A 24,760-nucleotide genomic window follows, 5' to 3' on the forward strand; every position below is an offset into this window, starting at 1 on the left:
ATCTTCTCTCCTCCCTCCTGGCCTGGACTCCATCCTGAAGTCCCACTGTTTCTCAGCCTTCCGCCCACACTAGGGGTGAAAATCTGGCACAATATTGTGTTTCTTTTTCCGGATATGACTGCTATCCGACTATGACCGACCAACATCGCTAAATTCTCATCCAGTGTTGAGCAAGCTACTCAGAAAGTGTAAAACATTACTCTTTACATATTACGTTATATTATTTTACTTGTTACTTTCAGTGGTGTAAAGTAACTAAGCACATTTACTCAAGTACTATACTTGAGTAAAATTTTTAGGTACTTTTACTTTACTGGAGTATTTCCAATTGTCTATACTTATACTTATACTCCACTACATCTCAGAGGCAAATATTGTACTTTTACTCCAGTGCAATTATTTGAAAACTTTAGCTACTAGTTACTTTTCAGATACATTATTACATTATAAAACATGCATTAACCATTTAATCACTTTTATACCTAGGCTATTTGAAAATAGCCGATCTAAAAGCTCACAACGCGTCGCCTCGCGACTCGTTGTGAGCTTGTAGATCTGCTATTTTCAAACATTTTAGTACTTTTACTTTTGGTACTTTAAGCACATTTTGATACCAATACTTTTGTTATTTTCCTCAAGTAAATTTTGAATTCCGGACTTTTCCTTGTAACAGAGTACTACATTGCAATATTGATACTTTTACTTAAGTAAAACATTTGAGTATTTTTTCCACCACTGGTTACTTTAAAGGTCAAAGCAATCAGTTACGATACTCGTTATGAATCGCTTTGGCCCCCCTCTCCCCCTCCCCCCTTCCAAAAAAAGTGATGTGCAATACAAGCTGTTTAGTCAGCTCCTTCTAGAACGGAATGCACTTTATTGCAACATTAATTAAACATCACAGGAGGAACCACCAGTCAGCCAAACTGCACACATTGCAGCCTCTCAAACCTGATGGGATACAGTATACCGTAGATAAATATTTATACATATAAAAATAAATCAAACAAAAAACAAATAAAGGAATTCATGAGTTACTTAGGATTAGTATACTGTAATATAATTACTGTTTTGGCAATTGTAATCCCTTGCACTACTCGTTGAGGGGAAAGTAATAATATTACAGTAATATACTAGATTACTTTACGGCCCAACACTTCATATCTTACATACAGTATTATATGGATATATATATTTGTGTGTACCGGTGCTGTTGAGCAATGTCTGTCTCTTTGACCCATTCAGTCCGGGAACGCACCTGTGTCATTATAGATTTGAGCTATAACCATTATTTTATACTTTAGCTATTCAAAAATAGCAGATATACAAGCTCATAGCGCGGCACAGAGTGCAGCCCTACGAGCTTGTAGATCTGCTATTTTTGAAAAATCTTGAACATTTGCGCAAATCTTTGAATACATATATTTTTTGAAACAACATTTTTAACTCAAATCTTTGTCCCTGGAAAAACATATTTTGATGGGGTCGGCAGCCAAATACATAACATTTTGGGGGTCCTTGACATGAAAAAGTTTGAGAGCCACTGATATAGCAATATAAGTTTTTCAGAAAACTGTTAGGATTTAGAATACATTTGTAAAGATTTGCACACATTTTCACTATTTTTGAAAATATAGCAGATCTACAAGATCGTAGCGTGGCAACTACGAGCTTGTATATCTGCTATTTTTGAATAGCCAAAGACATCTAAAACGCCACAGATGCGTTCCCGGATTGAATGGGTTAATGTGTCACCCCAGTGGTTCTTGAACAGTGTGCCTGGTGTGCTGTGAGAACCAAGTCCAAGTGTGCCCTGGGATTTTATGACAACCACACGCCATTTATTACAACCGACCCCAACTATGAAGTATATCGTCTCCGTCTCCGGGGCCTGGTCCATACATTCTTAAATGGAGTCCTCTGACCCATAGACGCTGATACCGCGGGGGGCCTCGGGGCTTAAGCCCCCATCCGAAATGATCAGCCTCCGCACATCAATCTCAGATGTCCGGGCTCAAACTTACAGTTCCATTACCATTACTATAGCGGGGCGCTGCTCTGAAGGTGCCGGCAACGCGCCGTTAACACCTAGAACAATTCCCCAGAAGGAGAAAATGTGATTGTTTTCGGGCGCGGCTGGGGGCTAGTGGGGGTCGAGTTGAGCCCCCACGGCCGCGTACAAATCGGCGTGCCTGCTCTGACCTCCCTTCACCTCCTCTCCTCTCCTCGCCCCTACGCGCCCGCTCCTCCTTCCTGGTTGACGCTGGCGGCTTCGGACTCCTGCTCCCCGCTGTGAGGGCTCTGCTGGCCGGCGGACACTCTGTCCAGGGAGCGAGGGGAGGCTCCCAGGCCGTCCCCCGCCCTCCTCCTCCTCCTCCTCCTCCGACAGCGCCAGCAGGCCAGCAGGTCCGCCCTGAAGGACGGGGTGTAGAAGCCGTAGATGACCGGGTCGCAGCAGGTGTTCAGGTTGCCGAACACGAACAGGGCGTGGTGCACGTACTCCGGCGTGACCCGGAGCATCTCCGGCTGGAACCAGTACCAGATGCCCAGCAGGTAGTAAGGGGTCCAGCAGACCACGAAGGAGGCCACGATGATGATGGTCATCTTCAGGGTCTTCATCCGGGCCTTGGGGATCATGTCGGTGCCGGTCCGCCTCAGACACGACTCGCCTGCTGAGAAGAAAGATGTAGAAAATGACATACAGTTAAGTCCTACAGGAGGAGAGGAGAGGAGAGGAGAGGAGAGGAGAAGAGAAGAGAAGAGAAGAGAAGAGAAGAGAAGAGAAGAGAAGAGAAGAGAAGAGAAGAGAAGAGAAGAGAAGAGAAGAGAAGAGAAGAGAAGAGAAGAGAAGAGAAGAGAAGAGAAGAGGAGAGGAGAGGAGAGGAGAGGAGAGGAGAGGAGAGGAGAGGAGAGGAGGCACCCTAGGTTGCAATGCCAACCTGACAGCATGTCGCGGGTTCGACTCCCGTTCCCAACGACTTTTGCTGCGTGTCACTCCCCCATCTCTCTCCCCATTTCCTGTCAGCCTACTTTCCCTATCCCTCTCTAAATAAAGGGCCCTAAGAGAAGAGCGTCCATTCATACCTTTGTTCCTGGTGTGTTGTCGGTTTATCTCAATGAGGATTCTGGTGTAGCAGCAGCTCATGACCATCAGGGGGACGACGTAGAGAGTGAAAAAGTGGAACATGTTGTAGGCGGTTTCCTGCCAGCGCTGGTTGAAGCTGCCGTGCGTCACACACTGTGTGAAGTCCACAGTGACATTCTCTGCCTTCTTCGCCCGGAAGATGTACAGCTAAACAACACAGAACCAGATACAGAAGCAGTGTTAGATTTGTTTATTTTTAGGGCATGGCACTGTAGGAGGCGAGCCGTCTAGGAGTGTGTGTGTGTGTGTGTGTGTGTGTGTGTGTGTGTGTGTGTGTGTGTGTGTGTGTGTGTGTGTGTGTGTGTGTGTGTGTGTGTGTGCGTGCGTGCGTGCGTGCGTGCGTGCGTGCGTGCGTGCGTGCGTGCGTGCGTGCGTGCGTGCGTGCGTGCGTGCGTGCGTGCGTGCGTGCGTGCGTGCGTGCGTGCGTGCGTGCGTGCACATTCTGTTGTGACTGGAATCTCTTTAACTCATTCACTGTCAATGACGTGTTTGACGTGTTTTGGTGTTTTCAGTGTTTACGATAGATGGCGCTCTTCGCCAACCTATGAGTGATCCTATATATGACTTCTGAAGAAGACTAGATCCGGAAATAACGTGATCACAACAAACCCAGCCCCGTCCGATCTAATGTTAAAGGATTAAGAAGAAAAAAAAATCTCTGTTTTCTTGTTTTCTTTCTGCGTTTTTGCCGAGAACAAGCTATATTCAACAGCCAATAACTAAAGAACGGAGGGTCGTGGTGACATGCTTTTTTCCCCTGATGGAAGCATTGACACTCCTACGTCTTTTGAGACACTCTGTGTATTCTGTGGCTCTTGAAATGTTAGTAAAAATGCTCAAAAACGCTGGCAGTGGCTGATTTATTTATTTACTCTGGCAGTGAATGAGTTCATATCTTTTTGTTTATCTGCACAGGAAGATGCTATCATGGGGAAGTGGCCTGTTGAAGCCTAGCTTCACTGACTTTGTGCTGATCTGCACTCCCACTCTCTGTCTGTCAATATAATCCAAGGGTCCTGTATCAAGTTGCATGCACAGTACGTCCAAAACACTGCTTTTTCACCATTTTACTGTTTGAAACACTTTCAGTGTAAACCTCATGCATTAGCGAGGAACACATGTAGGTGTGCATGTGGGGTTCAACATGAGCTGAGTTCACAAGCACACGCACTCCCAGGTGAGCTCCTTCCTTGTGTTTTAGCCATTAGCTATTATACGGCGAAAGTTTTGGAGTTTATATTTATATTTTATTTTTTACATCATAACAAACACAAATCCTCCATGAATTCAATGTCTCACGGGTGAATAACAGATGGGAGAAAAAAAAAACATTTGGCCGGTGAAGTATTCCTTTCATTTTATGATGGATGACAAAGACAGTTGGATCGGGCTGAAACCTTGCCCAAACGTGGAGTCATACATCATAGATATGTCATAGGGTTGGCCAATCAGGGAAGCTGATTCGTTGATATCCGCAGACTATAGACATACCCTGTGCAACGCAGCATTCTGTTCAGATGGTCTGTGTACAATGTCAAATGCACCTCTAGAACTCAAAGAAGTGAACGAAGTAGATATGGAGATTCAAGGCCACCATGGAGTCGATGATGACATCCATCCGGATCCATATGTCTTTTACAGAGAGAGAAAAGAGTGGGCGGACTTGGAGCCTGTTCCTCATGACGACGGACCGAATCCCGTTGTGAAGATTGCCTATTCGGAAAGGTTCACAGATGTATATGATTATTTGCGCGCGTTGCTGAAGAGCGACGAAAGAAGCGATCGGGCGTTTGCGTTGACGGCGGACGCTATCGATCTAAACGCGGCAAATTACACTGCGTGGCAGTACAGGCGTGTCTTACTGCAGACCTTAGGGAAGGACCTGAGGGAAGAGTTGAGGTACATCACAGCCACCGTCGAGGAGCAGCCCAAGAACTATCAGGTCTGGCATCATAGACGACTGGTGGTCGAGTGGTTGAACGACCCATCCGAGGAACTGGAGTTCACCGCCGAGATTCTAAGCCAAGACACGAAAAACTACCACGCCTGGCAGCACAGACAGTGGGCCATACAGGGATACAAGCTGTGGGACAATGAGCTGGAGTTCGTGGATAATCTTTTGGAGGAAGACGTGAGGAATAACTCTGCATGGAATCAGAGGCATTTCGTCATATCTCACACCACGGGCTACTCTGATCCCGCCGTAACAGACAGAGAGGTTCAGTATTGCTTGGGTCAGATCAAGAAGGCTCCCCACAACGAAAGCACGTGGAATTACCTGAAGGGGATTCTGAAGGACCGGGGATTATCGTCTCACCCGGGCCTGCTGGACCAGGTGATGCGGCTGAGGGAGACACACTGTTCACCTTACCTGTTGGCCTTTCTGGTTGATAGTTATGAGGATGACTTGGAGAGGGACAACCAGAAGGAAACCCTAAGCAAGGCCCTGGAGCTTTGTGAAATCTTGGCTGAGGAGAAGGACTCCATACGGAGGGAGTACTGGCTATATTTCGGCCGTTCTTTGGAAAGTAAATATGGACGCAGTGCTGCTTCTGCTGGCCCAGCATCTGGGCAACAGCAGCTGTCCTAGGTGTAAATGACACAAAACTCCACCATCTTTCACTCCCATGTTTATACTACATTAATACTGCCGTTATTGCTGCTATGCTTCTAGTTTATTAGCACCTCCAGACGTATATTTGTCTATTAGACTAGTTCGATTGGATTGTTTTGCATTGCCATTGTTATTTACAGCATGGGTCCGGGATCCCCAGGGGTCCTTGTTGGGAGGTACCAGGGGGTTCCCAGCAAGATTAGATAACATACTGTAGCATCATAATAATTTTAACCACTATTCAAAAATAGCAGATCTACAAGCTCACAGCGCGTCACTTTGTGCTGTACATATCAATACATATCAATTCGGGGGTCCTTGACGTGAAAACGTTTGAGAAACACTGCTTTACAGCATGGCTCTGAGGTAGGTAGCCATCTATAAGAGTGTCCGTCCCTCTGTCTGTCTGAAGCTAATCTCAAAAACCTCTAATCTGAGTTCCCAGAAGTTCTCGCATAAAAACGGGACTCAGTCTTCATGTGGCCAGTCTCTGACGCCAGTCGTCTATGACATATCTATGACTCCATGTATTTGGCTTGTTTCTAAAAGAGTGTAGTTGATGATGCCGTATGTGCCCAAATTTGGGCAATCCAAGCCTCTTTATTTCCATTATAGGTCAAATATTTCAAAAGGTGCAGAACAATGTGAACAACCATTAGTGAGATTCTACGTTAGGCTTAGCCTGGGACCAGACGAATCTGCGAGTGCAAAAAAAAAATGCACTCTGCGATTTTCCAAAGACGAGGGGGGTGTGCGAGCTTGCGTGTCTGTTTGCGTGTCTGTTTGCGTGTGCGTGACTGCCTAATCAGATGTCCCAGCAAGCCTTATGGCGCATCTGGACAGTTATTGCTCTTATTGTGTTATTGTGTTATTGTGTTATTAACTGCCTTGGGGAATGATTCAGCTAACCCTGGGTCATAAGGGTAGTAGCAGGGTGCAGGTTTGCTGTTTGTTTAGTGTGTCTGACTCTGCATGGTGACAGCTAGCCTCCCAGCTGTCTGTCCTGGTTCCTTTACAGGTGCCTGGTAGAGCCAGGAGGGCCATCAGATCTAATCTGGACCTGGTGTTCTGAGGGTTTAACCACTCTATTCTCCCCTCTAGTCTTAGTAAAACTCACCTGTCGAGTTACAACGGCACTTTTTACCGGCTACAACAAATCTCTTTGCATAAGCTTGTAGATTGGCTATTTTTGGCAAATGTTCCCTCCAGAATATAGGCATGCTGGGGTTCCAGTGGTGAAACACTTATCCTATTTTACTTCTTCGAAAATAGCGAACATAGCCAATCTACAAGCTTACAAAGCGTTGCATGGAGAGTGGTGACAATTTTTTTACCAGTGTTTTGGCTCTTCAAATAACACGTTGAGTATTATTGTGCTTAGAAGAATGTTTGTTGGCGTTGTTAGCATACCTCATCCAGAATTAACACAGGGGTAGAGGTGACTCCGGCCAGCCTCTGGACGTAAATACGTCTAATCTCTCATTCCTAACGACAAGCACATTCCTACAGGGATTTCTAGCTGCATTTTAAAGTCATTTCCCTGTAACGGTCGAGGCCAAACTGAAGAATACAATGATTGGAATGGTTTCCCCCGGTACAACGTGATGACCTTTACACATACTGTACTATCTATACCCATCTCTTTCTACCTCTCCCCCCCTCTCTCTCTCTCTCTCATTCTCTCTCTCTCTCTCACTCACACACACACACACACACACACGTGCTGCAGCGTGCTGCAGGGAAGTGTTGGTTCGAAGAGCATTAACTGATTGGGGACGTCAAAACAATTGTTTGTTAAAAATCAATCAAACACGAACAGTGACAAACTTGCTCCCCTGCAGCCAAAGTTTTTATCAATGTTATGACCAAATGGTCTTCAGAATTATGTAGTTTAAACGTTAATAAAAAACCTTGACTGCGAGCAAATGTACGTCACAGTATGCAGACTAATTTTTTTGTGGATTTTGGGGGTTATTTTTTGCCTTCTTTTCTTTGCCAATTGTATACCCCCTGGTCCCCTCATGGATACTAAAATAAACAAAGCGACAAACACACACTCACACAAACAATCCATCTCTCCGAGCTAGAATTACTTTCCAATAACTCTCAGTAATCCAATCCAGACTAGCCGTCCTCAGAGACTTGACGTCATAGATGAGAGTTCCTTCTCTCCTTCTTCGCTTGTACCTCGCTCCATCTCTCCACCATCCTTTTTCCCTCTTTCTGTCTCCTTCGAGCCCCTCTCTCTTTCACACCCCTCCCCCACCTCTGTTGCTCATGTCCCCTGTTGTACTCTCTGTTGTGTTGTGTTGTGTTGTGTTGTGTTGTGTTGTGTTGTGTTGTGTTGTGTTGTGTTGTGTTGTGTTGTGTTGTGTTGTGTTGTGTTGTGTTGTGTTGTGTTGTGTTGTGTTGTGTTGTGTTGTGTTGTGTGTTCTACTGTGTTGTCTGTGAAGGTTTCTAGCAGTTGAGAAACAAAACCAGACCTGCTTTGTTCTGGGTTTTATTTCTCTTGCCGTGTCTTCGAACAAACAGTGTGAATCATGTGTATTGACCACATTAACCCTGGTGTTACAAATGTGCAACAATTTTCAATAATTTTCAAATATTAAAAAAACTATTTTATTATTATAATAATTATTACATGTATGATTATGATGATTATGATTATTGTATTTGTATGTTGTTCTTTCTAATTGCAAAAATAGATCAAGCTCTCCTTCTGAGCTTCTAGGGCTGCTAATTTCGCTATGTGTCGTATGACAAAATATTGTTCTCCAGCAAGTGGTTACAGTACATGCTGGAGACCAATGCCACCTAACTGATGGCTGTAACACTCCTTTATACTACTGTACTATAGCACTGTAATATAAAACTATATCATAGTAGAGAATTATGATAATACCACCAGAGTATGAATTGGATTAGAGGATTAGATTTTCTGCTCGTAGATACATTATGGAAATGAAACAAAAGACAAGATCGTTTCCTCACGCCGCTCAAGGTCGTGTGCATAGGCGATTTTAGCCTCTGGCAGGAGGGGGGCAAGAGGGGGGAGGAACTCTGACTGGTATTATTTTACACTATGGAATTGGAAATAATACCAGTCAGACAACCCTTTACACCAGAGAGTTGCATAAGGAATTGAGTCAAGCATAGGCTACAGTTAAGGAAGCAGTTTAGGATAAATTTGCGTGACTGTAAAGACGAAACGGAAGTGGGGAGGAGGCTTCACATCCGGTTTATATTCTAATCATGATCAGAGCTTCCGAGTCCCAGACTGTATGACCGGAAACATTTGAAAATTGTGGGAGGCAACAGTCTGGCCACGCGAGACTACAGTATGTATATATATATATATATATATATATATATATATATATATATATATGTATATATATATATATATATATATATATATATATATATATATATATATATATATATATAGTATATAGTATATAGTATAGTATAGTATATAGTATATAGTATATAGTAATATATCTTTACAGGAAGCTGTAAATATCAGGTGGGCTCACAGATCAACAAATTGTCAAGAGAGATTAATCTACTGTCACCAGTATGGTTAATGTGCAAATACATCATCCTACAAACATATTATGAACACTGAATAAAAACGGTTCTCCATCTGCAAAGTAGCCTATAAGTCAATAAAACAATTAAACTAGCAGACAGTTTAAGCAAAACAAATAATGTAACTAATAATGTAACACAGCTTGCTTACATGTTAAATCCTTCACGTACATGTCAGGGTGATAGATAGACAGTAGGCTACTTATTATTGTAGTTTGATGATTTTCAAAAGAAAAAAACTGTGCTTGTTAACTCCTGCAGGGCAGAGCAGAGATCAAAGAGAGAGAGAGCTCCATCCATGGTGGTCACTTTATTAACGCCTTGTTATAAGTATCTAGCAGGCTTTCATTTCATACACCCTCTATTTAAAATGCCTAATGCCACTTGTATGCAAATGACAAAAACGTGTCGACAAATAGCTAGATGAATCAATGAAACAGTCGAGAAAAATTTATACCGATATCAGCATTCTGATACCAATACCAGCATCAAAAAAAGGTTTCATAGCGCCGCTTTAAGTGAGACAACGTTTTATTAATTAAAACTAGAGGTTTGTGCCGCTTTGCGGCCCTCACATCTAGGCCCGATCAGCTACATCACAGCTACGTTGCACCAGTGATCCAACTGATATGGCCATATATGAAGATGCGCAGTAGGGTGGGGTGCTGTGGCTAAAATGTGCAATGTGGTTTTATATTAACTGTACAATATGTAAGTACATTGAAGATGGGGAAAGAAGCCTAGGTTTTAGCCAGAGCACTGATTAATAGACTGTGGCAAGTTTGGAGGCAAATGGAGTGATCGTGTGCTGACCAACCCCGGACGTACATTGGTGGTCATTTCAATTATAGTAGTTATTATAGTAGTATATATATATAGGATAGGATAGGATAGGTTAAGTTCTGCAGCTTTACACCCAGTGAAGATTTCACTGTGGTCTGTGTTGTGCACCAAACACAGCCAGATCTACAAGTGAACACGTCGCGTGGGCTAGCCAATCAGATGTGTCCGGCCTTGACACTGACGCATAAATCAGGAACTCCATCTTTCTTTGGTGTTTCGCCCCGGTGGGCGTGGTTATATTAATTATGCCTAAACCTAACCCTAACCCGAAAGAGAAAGTTGATGTCTTCCCGGGACCCAAACTAGAGAAAATAGCCGTTCTACGAGCTCACAACGCGTCACGATGCGATGCGTCGTGAGCTTGTAGATCTGCTATTTTCACTACTTCTAAAGTTTTTTCTAAATGTATTTTAATGGAATTTTGATTTATTTATGAGTAATTGTGTCCCCATAAATCTCGTGCTCTCTCTCTCATACCTGCGGTGAAGCGAGCAGGACGCTCAGGCTCCAGGCGAGTGCCAGCATCCTGTGGTTCCTGCGGTGGGCGTTGAGCGAGTCCAGCGGGTTGAGGATGGCGTGGTGGCGGTCCAGGCTGATGACCACCAGGATGAAGGCGGACGCCTGCATTGGCGGCGGTGGAAGAAGAAGTACTCGCACGTTTTGACTTTTTTAGGTAAAAGTATCAATACTGCAATGTAGATACTGTATACTCTATTACAAGTAGAAGTCCCGTATTCAAAATGTACCTGAGTGAAAAGTACAAATGCATCAAACTATAATTAAAGTACCAAAAGTAAAAGTACTCATTGTGAAGAATGTACCGTTTCACAAGTTCAAAATGTATTCAAAATCTTGAAAATAGCCGATCTACAAGCTCACAATGCGTCGCGATCTTGCACCGAGTGCCGCGCTTGCACCGAGTGCCGTGCAATGAACTTGTAGATCTGCTATTTAAAAAAAATCTTGAACTGAAAAGACTTGAATTCATGGATTTTTTTTTTTTTTGTCACATTCCTATTAGCCAATAATTTGATGACCGGCAGCGGTTCCGGTAGGATACACAAAGAGTCTCCTTTGTGTCTCCTACCGGAACCGCTGCCTACCGGTCCGCTGGTCATCAAATTATTGGCTTAGGAATGTGACAAAAACAAAAAAAATATCCATGAATTCAAGTCTCCATGGGGTGACTAATCGATAGAAAAAAAATATATTTTTGGGTGAATTATCCCTTTAACTCAAATCTTTGCTTCTGGAGGTCACAGTCACAAAATATGAGCTAGGGCCTGGGTAGGGCTTTCACGACTAGAGATTTTTACTGGTCGACTAATTTGACCCAGTGGTAGTCGACTAGTTGATGTTTACCTATTAAATGTTTTAATGCCATTACTATTATTATTATCCTCCTGCCTTTATTCTTATGCCGTTTTAAGGGAAGCGCTTCTGGCACAGCAGCACAGCAGCGTCTCCAAGGATCCTCAAAAGGGGGTTATTACCCAATGATAGGCTATTATTGGGCATACTTTTGTACCCCTTTTGATAAAAAAAATAAAGGCTGGAGGATAATAATAATAGTAATGGCATTAAAACAATGGGAAGGAAAATTTAAAAAATCAACTATTTGACTAGTATCAACAAGGTCAACTAGTGGTTATACTAGTCGACTAGTCGACTAATCGACTAGTTGGTGAAAGCCCTAGCTGGGGGTCCGCAGCCAAACATGTATCATTTTGGGGGTCCTTCCCATGAAAAATTTGAGAACCAATGCTTTTAGTTATACTGCACTGTGTACCTGCATGGCGAAGAGCTTGAGGAAGCTGAGCAGCTTGCACATGAAGTCGCCGGCGTACCACTGCACCGTGACGTTCCACACGGCGTCCAGCGGCATCACCACGAACGTCATGGTCAGGTCGGCCGACGCCAGGCTCACCATGAGCGGCCGCAGGTGCGAGGCCAGCCGCCGGCCCCGCCCGCGGCACACGCTGACCAACAGGGCGAGGTTGCTGGCGGCGGCGAACAGGAAGAGGAGGAGGATGGCGCCCACACGGACCTGGGCGGCGCGCGTGAACGCCGGGGCCTCCCAGTCCCCCAGCGGCGTGCTGGGCGAGGAGGACCCAGGGTGGGAGGAGTTAGAGGAGGAGGAGGTGGGCGGGGCCAAGGAGCAGCAGTTGGCCGACATCCTGTGTTAGGAAGGGAAACATGTTATGAAAACCAGTGGTGGGAAAATAACTTTTTTTTTTACTTAACTCTCTCAGTGCCACGCCCCGAGATATCCCGAGTTTTTCCCGAGTACCCTCAGTGCCAGCACGAGAAATCCCGAGTTTTTACTTTTGACTGTGGTCGCGCTATTCTGTTTATTTTTCATGATCACTTTCGCTTCCTGACTCCTTCAGACTCACCCGGAGCCGGATGTAAAAAAAATAATTCATTTCCGGGTCACGTTGTTTTTCTCCGGTGATTTTCGGCCAGAATAGTTTCATAGTTTTATACCGTTTCACACGGTATAAAAAGCGAACGGAGAGGTCCACGTCTACTCTCTTTGGTCTGGGTGACGATCAGTCATCGTAGTCGTGTATCGCATCGTAATTTAGCCCAATCAACGATTGTCGAAAATGTCAACATCCGGTTATGACCGGATATGACGTGAGCCTGTTTGGGAGGGGGTGAGTGAGCCAGCGAGGTCATCAATGTGTCGATTTGTTGCTCTCTACTGGTAGAACTGTATTATGGGTTTAAAAACCCAATCGGATCATTTATTTGAATGAAAAATTACAAAATTAAAAAAAAAAAAAAACGCAAATTGCTGGCACTGGGGGAGTACTTTATGAAAATACTCTTGGCACTGAAAGAGTTCTTAAATAAAAGTATCAATACTGCAATGTAGAAATAAATAAAGAAGTCCGTAAAGAAGTCCGGAATTTAAAAAAAACTTGAGTAAAAGTGCAAAAGTATTGGTATCAAAATGAACTTAAGAGTGGGTCCATGGGAGCGCCTGGTGCGCCGGGTGTTAAAGTACCAAAAGTAAAAGTACTCATTATGCAGAATGTCCCATTCAAGTTTTCAAGTGTACTGTATACTAAAAATCTTTGAAAATAGCAGATCTACAAGCTCACAATATGTCGCATCGCGACGCATTGTGAGCTTGTAGATCGGTTATTTTCAAATGGCCGAAATGTATACAGTACTGAAGTGTTAACGTATGTTTTGTAATAATAATCAAAATCTTCAAAGTAACTAGTAACGAAAGTTTTCAAATAATTGGAGTGGAGTAAAGTACAATATTTGCCTCTGAGATGTAGTGGAGTAGAAGTAAAAGTATTGGAAAATGTTAAATACTCAAGTAAAGCTCAAAATTGTACTTAAGTACAGTACTTGAGTAAATGTACTTAGTTACTTTCCACCACCATGAAAACCAACAAAAAGGTACAGCATACGTACGGTAGCAAAGTTGTCAGACTCAGTACTGAGCTAGGCTAAATAAACAGAATTTGTTTCCCAAAGACTATTATTTATCGTGGATTTGTAACAAAACCCCGCCCCCAGGTGCCAGAAGGAGCGAGTGCATTAACCCTCCCAGGTGCTGCACCCCCAGGGGTTTAATAACGGAGGAATATTGATGCGTTCACTTAGCCTTTTTCCTAATATTGTGTTTTGTAAAGAGGAGATTGCATGGTCCTGGCTTGCAGTCTGTGTAAATAAGACAGATTATTTATTATTAGCCTACACATTATGATGGGCCACACACAGAGCCATACTGTGTTATGATTATACAGTAGCCTACGGCGCACAGCATGTCCCCGCTCTCTAGACCATCATTCTAAACAGATTTCTGTCATTCAAATCTCTCCATAATCTGCATCGCTACTTCCTCGTGTCGATTATGCTTTATCATTTGTTTATTCGTTTATTTATACGGATCCCCATAACGACAGCTATAGTCTTCCAATAGAAAACATCACAATCTCAGTGTATCACACACACAAAAAACAAAAAACCTCTTACAATCATCATCGGTCAATCAAAGGTTATAATTCAAAATGTAATTGTCTGCTTTTCGCTGCCAACATCAAACCAGCAAACATCAAATCATTCATTTGCTTTCCAGAGTGAGAGAAAGAGAGAGAGAGAGACAGAGAGAGAGAAAGAAAGAGAGAGAGAAGAGACATACAAGTCTCTCTCTCTCTCTCTCTCTCTCACACACTCACACACACACACACACACACACACACACACACACACACACACACACACACACACACACACACACACACACACACACACACACACACACACACACACACACACACACACAGGAGCGCTCGGGTTCAGCGCCAGGTTCAGTTGCACTCAGCAAGAGACAAATTAGACAATTAAGCTTTTTTTCCTACTCATCCTTTGTAATGGTGTATGTATGAGAGGATCCAAAACCACACACACTTTCGCTGTTGTGACCTCCCTGCACTGGACATTAACCCTTAACACCTGGAACGCATCTGTGTCACTTTAGATTTCTTTGGCTATTCAAAAATAGTATATGCCGCGCTATGAGCTTGTAGATCTGCTATTTTTGAAAAATCTTGGGGATTTTTTTTTTTTTCTTTTTAAACTGTTAGGATTGTGAAGGCAGCAGCCTAGAGGGCGTAGCCAAAAGTACATGCACCGTACGTATGTCACTGATCACATGACCTCAACAATCAATTCTCCAGTTCTAGGCAACATAGAAGGTTGGGGGGGGGACTTTTTTCCTATTTCCACACAACTCTAAGGTGTATTAAAGACATAGTTCAATGTTGAAAATGTGTGGTATTCGCCTGCAATGTGTATTTTCATACATTTAACCACCCAGGGATGTCAAACATACGGCCCGCGGGCCGGATCAGGCCCGCTAACTAGTTTAATCCGGCCCGCGAGATGATTTTGCAAAGCATAAAAAAAAAAAAAAAAAAAACTTTTTTTTTTTTTTTTTTTTTTTGTGCCAAAAATGTTTTAATAGTTTTTTGGCCAAGTCTACACCTGCAACCACACGTAACTTCCACTTCCCTCTTCTTCTTCCTCGTCTTTGTATTGGTATTGTTTGTGTTGGAGCGCCTCAGTGCGGCTGCAGAGTTCATGTGCAGCCTCTTCCAGAGAGAGATAGAGACACTAGAAACTCTGCTGGAGACACAAAACAAACTGTGTAGACTTGGCCCTTTGAAATAAAATGTATTTTGGCACTTTTTTTTTTACAATTTTTTTTTTCTTAACGGTAATCGATTAATTAATCGGTAAGGCCTAACGGTAAACGGTTAATAAAATGTCTCCATTTGGCCATCCCTATTTGTGAAGTTTACATTTTCAGAATGTGCTTGTACTAACTAAGACTAAGTAAAGTAAACAAAGAAAACTATCTGAAGTTGTTGTTATTTTTATTATTAGTAATTATGCCATGATTTTACCGGTCCGGTACCGGTCCGGTACCGGTCCGGCCCTCTGGCCCTCTGGCCCTCCTCCATGTGGCCCCTGAGCTAAAATGAGTTTGCCATCCTGTAAACCCTTAATACTTAGTAAACTTGACCTTTGGCTCTGTACTTGGTCTGCTCTTTTTTCCTTCTACATCAAACCGAAAATTGCTGATCTACAAGCTCACAACGTGTCGCAGCGCAACATGTGAGCTTGTAGATCAGCTATTTTCGGATAATCTTCCTCCAGAATGGGGATACTAGGAGTCAAGTGGTAAAAAAAAAAGTTCCTATCACACAAAGATGTTGCGGCCCATCCTATAGTAACTCTGAGGAACCCCTAGGGGTCCTGGACCCCCTGTTGAAGACCCATGATACAGTGGTCTACATCATTACAAGGCATATTCAAATATGAAGTTGACACAGCTGCACAGCGAGGGGATAGCGACAGACGCAGCTGCGGTGCACATAACTTGATCAAGTAAACAACACATTGAACACAAGCTCAGATCGATTCCGGGAGGAGATAGAGAGACAGGAGAGGAGGAAGAGAGAGAGAAAGAGAGCGAGAGAGAGCTACAGTGTACCACAATGTTGTTGTTTTTTTGCGTGTGTTTAACCGGACGCCCACACCCACAATAATTGTGTCTGAAGCTTGCCCGAACCCACCCGACCCGCGGGTCAACCCGTGCATCACTGGCAGTGAAACCTATTTACAACCAGTAGAATACATCAACAGGTTTTTCCATTTTAGAAAAGGTTACATTTTCTCCATTAACCTCTTTCAACCCGGTGTCCCTATTTTGTGCATATCATTACAGTCCAAAATGTTCCACTATTCCTTAAAGAAGGAAAGAAAAAAAAAGTCTCAGAAACATTAAAAAAAAAGCAAAAAAAAGAGGAAATGTTTGAAATGACAAAATTAGCAGTTCTACAAGCTCACAATGCATCATGATGTGACACGTTTGTTATTCTTGTGAGCTTGCGCTGTGAAAATGGCAATTTTATTCAAAAATAGTCAATCTTTTTGAAATAGCAAAGATATTTCCACTATCAACAAGCTAACGGTTACACATCGCCATTCCGCCACATCGCTATTTAGAAGATTGACTTCCATTCTTCTGAATGGAGGTGTTTCCCATTTGTTTTAAAGACATCGCTATTCCGACAGTGACGCATTGCTATTTATACACACCACTATTCCGAATATATAATCACAATGAATGTGAATTAATGTAGGCATACTTAACCATCTCATGCGCATTAATGAGACACTCGCATCTGATCTATTGTCAAATTAGCCCAACATCAAAGCACCTGTGTGTATTAATGCTTCATTAATCCTCCTTTATTATAATACATTTAAAGTTTACACCTGCCTCAACCATAGGCATATGTCATTTTTGTGAACAGCACTGCTTTCTTTTTGTCGTCTCCAATTAATTCTGGGCCTTTAGTTTGGAGACAATGGAGAGATTCAGTTTTAACCCAGAATGTACCCAAATCTCAAGCGCAATAGTTCAGGGTTCTCTCTAAATCCTAAGTGTATATATCCATATGTTACTTTTGTGATTAATTATGATAGCCTACACATGAGCCAAGATTTCAGAGTCCATTATCGCGGTGTGGGATGGGGCGCGCTGTGCAAGTTGACACGCAACAAAAAGAAAAGAAAAAGCATTATACCGTTTCTCTCCCTCTCCTCTCTCCTGCCCTCCCGTCTCTTTCCTCCTGGTTGGAATCATCTGAGCTTAATATGTTAAATGTGTTGCTTATTTGCTGCCTCCAATGAATGAAAAATCATTGCAGAACAACATGCGCATGGGAGGGTGATCCGTTGTCATTTCATTGTAGATTTAATAAGCAGCCTATTAGCCTACTATTGACTGTACTACAATATGGCTTGGTAACATGAACATGGACTTGGATGCATCACAGCGCCACGCCTTTTTGAACTAGTAGATTACATATTTTCGAAGAAACTGTAGCATTTAAGGAACTAGGAAAAATAAATTAAGCATCTGTGCGGAACTTGGAGCTCTCCAAATTGCCACATTCAGAAGGATTTTTCTCACCTAATTCACAACAACTGTCTGTGATTCTAATGTCTCTGTCACCACCAGAAGTATGATGAAATTAAACCTTCACCTTAATCTGTCCACTTACTATATTAGTCCACTTCATATGCCCATAAATGAAGTCTTCAAGAGGCGTCCATGAGATGAGATTAAGCACAGCTGTCCACCGACAGCCTGGTTTGGTTTGATATTAGACCAGACTGGACAGTGGACACTGTGTCTCAAACCAAACGAGGCTGTGCGTAAATGTGCAGTGCAATAAACAAATTGATGCTATTATTATTATTATTATTATTATTATTATTATTATTATTATTATTATTATTATTATTATTACCCTATTATTATTATATTATAATTTAGCGCATTGGTGTGAGTGCGCTCCCACGGACGGCCTGGGTCTGTCTGTCTGTCTGTCTGTCTGTCTGTCTGTCTGTCTATCTATCAGTCATGAATTCATTTTCTCTCTATCAACCACCGATATCAAGCGAAAATAAAACTTCGCATTTGGAAGCTTTTCTGGCAGAGAGCTGCTTGAGTGCGTGCGCTCACCACCTGGGAGTGACGGAGTGTCTGTCTGTCTGTCTGTCTGTCTGTCTGTCTATACATCTATTTAAATATCTATCTAACTATCTATCAGCAATAAGGCCTAGCTGCCCCCCCATAAACAATATCAGTCCAGTAATGACAGCCCCGAATTTAATCTCACAACGCGGTGATCAGCGACACATTGTTGTGAGCTTGTAGATCTGTAACGCGGACTGACACCTTTTGATTAATGATGCTTGCATGCATGTAGGAGGTGGGTTAATAATGAATAGAATAAAATCGGGTTCATTCATAGCGCATGAACCAGCACAGCATGCGCCCTATCCAAAATAACAGATCTGCAGGCAGTCGACACACCATGTCGCAGTGCGTTGATAGCTTATATGTCTGTCTTTTTGGGTAGGCGTCGCACGTTACGCGCCGTAGCCTACTAATAGACAGACAGATAGACGGACGGACGGACGGATGGACGTGTCTGTGTGTGTGCGTGTGTGCGTGTGTGCGTGTGTGTGTGTGTGTGTGTGTGTGTGTGTGTGTGTGTGTGTGTGTGTGTGTGTGTGTGTGTGTGTGTGATGCGACGCGTTGTAAGCTTGTATATCTGCTATTTTCACATAGCCTAGGTATAAAATAGGGCTAAGCCTAGGTATAAAATAGGGCTAAAGTGGTTAATGTATGTTTCATAATATCATAATATATATCTGACAAGTAACTTCAAATAATTGTAGAGTAAAAGTACAATATTTGCCTCTGAGATGTAGTGGAGTAGAAGTAAAAGTATTGGAAATACTCAAGTAAAGCACAAATACCTCAAAAGCGTACTTAAGTAAATGAGTTAAATTCCAGCTGTCTTTATTGTTATTATTTGTACATTGTGAGCATTGTGAGCTTGTAGCTCTTTTTATTTTCTTTTTCTTCTTTTTTCCTCAAAATATTGTATATAGAAGAACCTGTTGTTGTTGTTTTTTTGTGTGGAACAGGAACAGTAAAGTCCTCTAGACTATTGATACCGAACATTATTGTAACAGAGTATTTCTTCATTCATTCATTGAATATTTTCTAAAGCAAAACTTTTCCCCCACTCTGCAAATCGTTCTGAAGCTGAAGGTATAGGGTTAATTTGGATATGTGGGCACCTTTTGAATGGGTTGAACCCACTAATGTTGGGAGTCCTTTTGTACTGAAGAGATGAGCGGAATATTGTGTATGTAGCGCCCCAAAGATGCGCACAGACCCTGTAGGTTTAGCTGCTTCTACGATGACGTAGAGCGTGGCTGGCACACGGCAGGAAAAGTGCCTTTTTATTAAAGCTCCTCTTCTGCACGCCTCTTGCTCTTGTTCCTCGGTGGACAGCGAATCCCCGCATATTGTTACCATTATCATATTGTGAGATATCCAATCCAAATGTATCTATTAGGAAGACGCATTTTCTTTGAGGATTTGCATTGTGCTACCAATGGCACATTCTCATGCACGTTAATCGTTTATTTCTTGCTGCGCTGTTATAATAACTGCAGTATTTACGCACAGCCTCGTTTGGTTTGATATTAGTCCAGACTGGACAGCTGTGCGATTTTATGGACGCTCAAGTGTCTTCTTTGAATAGACTATCATATAAACGCAAATGACACAAGGAATTAACCGTCTCCCTTCTGCAGATTGTAGGACAAATATAATCACAGACATTTGTTGAGAATTAAGCCGCTTTTCCATCACAGCATAAGCACGACACTGTCCAGTACAGTCCAGAACCGCACCGCACCGCTTCAAAATGTCTTGCGTTTCCATTGCACAAAAGTCCCCACTCGCAAAATCCCCACCCTCCCCTCCCCTCCCGAAGGAAATCAACGCCCCTTTCTTTAACACACCAACTTAGCCTCAGGCTACAGGGTTAGCCTAAATGCTAGCGTGCTTCCTCAGAGCTAGTTTGGCTCTTACAGAGCTGCCAACTCTCACTCTTTGAGAGTGAGAGTCACGCAATTTAACCTCTTCTCACGCCTCACGCCACACTTGCCATTTCTCACGCTTTTTCCCCCCTCTCACAGCAAAAAAAAAAAAAAAAAAAGCAATCGGGTGGAAAACGGAAGCCTCGTCCTAAAACACACTGCCACCCATTTTTTCGCGGACCGTGGCCGCCGCATTAGACCGGGGGCGAGGGTGTTTTAGGACGACTTTTCCAGATTTGTGGTTGCTGCGCTGCGCGATGGGATGGACTGCAGCCACGGTTCACATGACGCTCGTCTGTCACTAATACAAACCAATCAGAGGCAGCTTAAGGCGGGTCATTGCGTCTCTCTAGCCAAGGAGAAGGATTTAAGGAAGCACAACACTTTGGTGGAGAAATTAAAAAAGTATACAACGTGAAACGCCGACCGACGCGTCTGTCAGCGCCTCAATATGCCGTGACTGATTCTGAAGCGGGTCAAACGGTAGATAACTTAACCACCTCCTTTTTACAAACACATTATCTTTACAAATCATTTTATTTTGATGAAATGGTGGGTCTGACTACATGAGACTTAAACGTTACACAGGCTGCTGGTGAGCAGCATACATGTTGCTGGTGGTTTTAACAACAAACTGTGACTAGCAGTGTTAGTCAAATCACTGGTTCTCAACCTGTGTGTCGGGACCGACCAGGGACCCACAAGGCCCAGGGGGGTCCCCACGTAATTTTTTTGTTTGGGGGGGGTTCCCAGATGACAGTAAAGTGACCATTTTTTTAAAGACCTTTTTAATACAAAAAAAAATAAGGAAGAAATGAAATATAAAATAGCATTACTGCATGAAAAGTAATCAACAAACAATACTATAGGAAATTGTAATTTGTGAAAATAGCTGATCTACAAGCTCACAACACATCATATCTCGGCATGTTGGGAGTTTGTAGATCGGCTATTTTTACTCTTATAGTGTGACACTCTTGTATGATGAAGTAGGGCAGTGGTTCTCATACTTTTTAATTTCATGGACCCCCAGTTTAATAAGCATTAGGCCACGGACCCCCATTTGATACCTCTTTGCTATCTCTGGGACCCCAATCTATACTAAGAAATCCTAACTCTGAGAGTGTACAAATGGAACACTCTCATAGTTAGTCATGTAACTCCTCAAGGACCCCTGGGGGTCCCCGGACCCCAGTTTGAGAACCGCTGAAGTAAGGCATTCATTTATGAAAAAACAAAGTTGAAATATGGAAATACAAGGTTTCGGCCTGACAGCGAAGATATATATATGATTTAATTTATGCATTTATTTATCAAAACATTATGTATTTATTCATTTCCTTCACTTGCTGACGTGCTGCTGCGCAACAGGGAAGATATCCGCCAGGCCAGGTGGCCCTACCCAGGCCCATGAAATTGATAGGCAGTCTACAGTAGCCAATTAGAATGAAATCTGCTAAAACTGACTCATACACTAATACAGAACCATATATAGGCAAAATATTGTCTCTGACTCTCTGTCGGTTGGGAAAACTGTTTACCTTTTATTTTAAAACAATTTCAAATGGTGAAAAAAGGCCTAGCTGCCCCCCCATAAACAATATCAGTCCAGTAATGACAGCCCCGAATTTAATCTCACAACGCGGTGATCAGCGACACATTGTTGTGAGCTTGTAGATCTGTAACGCGGACTGACACCTTTTGATTAATGATGCTTGCATGCATGTAGGAGGTGGGTTAATAATGAATAGAATAAAATCGGGTTCATTCATAGCGCATGAACCAGCACAGCATGCGCCCTATCCAAAATAACAGATCTGCAGGCAGTCGACACACCATGTCGCAGTGCGTTGATAGCTTATATGTCTGTCTTTTTGGGTAGGCGTCGCACGTTACGCGCCGTAGCCTACTAATAGACAGACAGATAGACGGACGGACGGACGGATGGACGTGTCTGTGTGTGTGCGTGTGTGCGTGTGTGCGTGTGTGCGTGTGTGTGTGTGTGTGTGTGTGTGTGTGTGTGATGCGACGCGTTGTAAGCTTGTATATCTGCTATTTTCACATAGCCTAGGTATAAAATAGGGCTAAGCCTAGGTATAAAATAGGGCTAAAGTGGTTAATGTATGTTTCATAATATCATAATATATATCTGACAAGTAACTTCAAATAATTGTAGAGTAAAAGTACAATATTTGCCTCTGAGATGTAGTGGAGTAGAAGTAAAAGTATTGGAAATACTCAAGTAAAGCACAAATACCTCAAAAGCGTACTTAAGTAAATGAGTTAAATTCCAGCTGTCTTTATTGTTATTATTTGTACATTGTGAGCATTGTGAGCTTGTAGCTCTTTTTATTTTCTTTTTCTTCTTTTTTCCTCAAAATATTGTATATAGAAGAACCTGTTGTTGTTGTTTTTTTGTGTGGAACAGGAACAGTAAAGTCCTCTAGACTATTGATACCGAACATTATTGTAACAGAGTATTTCTTCATTCATTCATTGAATATTTTCTAAAGCAAAACTTTTCCCCCACTCTGCAAATCGTTCTGAAGCTGAAGGTATAGGGTTAATTTGGATATGTGGGCACCTTTTGAATGGGTTGAACCCACTAATGTTGGGAGTCCTTTTGTACTGAAGAGATGAGCGGAATATTGTGTATGTAGCGCCCCAAAGATGCGCACAGACCCTGTAGGTTTAGCTGCTTCTACGATGACGTAGAGCGTGGCTGGCACACGGCAGGAAAAGTGCCTTTTTATTAAAGCTCCTCTTCTGCACGCCTCTTGCTCTTGTTCCTCGGTGGACAGCGAATCCCCGCATATTGTTACCATTATCATATTGTGAGATATCCAATCCAAATGTATCTATTAGGAAGACGCATTTTCTTTGAGGATTTGCATTGTGCTACCAATGGCACATTCTCATGCACGTTAATCGTTTATTTCTTGCTGCGCTGTTATAATAACTGCAGTATTTACGCACAGCCTCGTTTGGTTTGATATTAGTCCAGACTGGACAGCTGTGCGATTTTATGGACGCTCAAGTGTCTTCTTTGAATAGACTATCATATAAACGCAAATGACACAAGGAATTAACCGTCTCCCTTCTGCAGATTGTAGGACAAATATAATCACAGACATTTGTTGAGAATTAAGCCGCTTTTCCATCACAGCATAAGCACGACACTGTCCAGTACAGTCCAGAACCGCACCGCACCGCTTCAAAATGTCTTGCGTTTCCATTGCACAAAAGTCCCCACTCGCAAAATCCCCACCCTCCCCTCCCCTCCCGAAGGAAATCAACGCCCCTTTCTTTAACACACCAACTTAGCCTCAGGCTACAGGGTTAGCCTAAATGCTAGCGTGCTTCCTCAGAGCTAGTTTGGCTCTTACAGAGCTGCCAACTCTCACTCTTTGAGAGTGAGAGTCACGCAATTTAACCTCTTCTCACGCCTCACGCCACACTTGCCATTTCTCACGCTTTTTCCCCCCTCTCACAGCAAAAAAAAAAAAAAAAAAAGCAATCGGGTGGAAAACGGAAGCCTCGTCCTAAAACACACTGCCACCCATTTTTTCGCGGACCGTGGCCGCCGCATTAGACCGGGGGCGAGGGTGTTTTAGGACGACTTTTCCAGATTTGTGGTTGCTGCGCTGCGCGATGGGATGGACTGCAGCCACGGTTCACATGACGCTCGTCTGTCACTAATACAAACCAATCAGAGGCAGCTTAAGGCGGGTCATTGCGTCTCTCTAGCCAAGGAGAAGGATTTAAGGAAGCACAACACTTTGGTGGAGAAATTAAAAAAGTATACAACGTGAAACGCCGACCGACGCGTCTGTCAGCGCCTCAATATGCCGTGACTGATTCTGAAGCGGGTCAAACGGTAGATAACTTAACCACCTCCTTTTTACAAACACATTATCTTTACAAATCATTTTATTTTGATGAAATGGTGGGTCTGACTACATGAGACTTAAACGTTACACAGGCTGCTGGTGAGCAGCATACATGTTGCTGGTGGTTTTAACAACAAACTGTGACTAGCAGTGTTAGTCAAATCACTGGTTCTCAACCTGTGTGTCGGGACCGACCAGGGACCCACAAGGCCCAGGGGGGTCCCCACGTAATTTTTTTGTTTGGGGGGGGTTCCCAGATGACAGTAAAGTGACCATTTTTTTAAAGACCTTTTTAATACAAAAAAAAATAAGGAAGAAATGAAATATAAAATAGCATTACTGCATGAAAAGTAATCAACAAACAATACTATAGGAAATTGTAATTTGTGAAAATAGCTGATCTACAAGCTCACAACACATCATATCTCGGCATGTTGGGAGTTTGTAGATCGGCTATTTTTACTCTTATAGTGTGACACTCTTGTATGATGAAGTAGGGCAGTGGTTCTCATACTTTTTAATTTCATGGACCCCCAGTTTAATAAGCATTAGGCCACGGACCCCCATTTGATACCTCTTTGCTATCTCTGGGACCCCAATCTATACTAAGAAATCCTAACTCTGAGAGTGTACAAATGGAACACTCTCATAGTTAGTCATGTAACTCCTCAA

The 24,760-nt window shown here is 42.9% G+C and overlaps 2 protein-coding genes across 2 annotated transcripts; one reads left to right on the plus strand and one right to left on the minus strand.

Moving 5' to 3' along the window:
• Positions 1-2,232: 2,232 nt before the first annotated feature.
• LOC308083665 (gonadotropin-releasing hormone II receptor-like) lies at positions 2,233-12,369 on the minus strand (the record flags this gene model as incomplete). The annotated part of the gene is made up of 4 exons (XM_080425981.1): positions 2,233-2,672; positions 3,085-3,292; positions 10,671-10,814; positions 11,983-12,369. 4 exons carry the CDS (start codon positions 12,367-12,369, stop codon positions 2,233-2,235), a joined length of 1,179 nt encoding a protein of 392 aa, XP_080282107.1.
• LOC308084497 (protein farnesyltransferase/geranylgeranyltransferase type-1 subunit alpha-like) lies at positions 4,677-5,735 on the plus strand (the record flags this gene model as incomplete). Its single annotated transcript, XM_080427162.1, has 1 exon — positions 4,677-5,735. The coding sequence occupies one exon, from the start codon at positions 4,677-4,679 to the stop codon at positions 5,733-5,735; it is 1,059 nt and encodes a 352-aa protein (XP_080283288.1).
• Positions 12,370-24,760: the final 12,391 nt, after the last annotated feature.

The sequence above is a fragment of the Gymnoscopelus braueri genome (assembly GCF_963280865.1).
Source record: "Gymnoscopelus braueri genome assembly, chromosome: 4".
NCBI classification, from domain to species: domain Eukaryota; kingdom Metazoa; phylum Chordata; class Actinopteri; order Myctophiformes; family Myctophidae; genus Gymnoscopelus; species Gymnoscopelus braueri.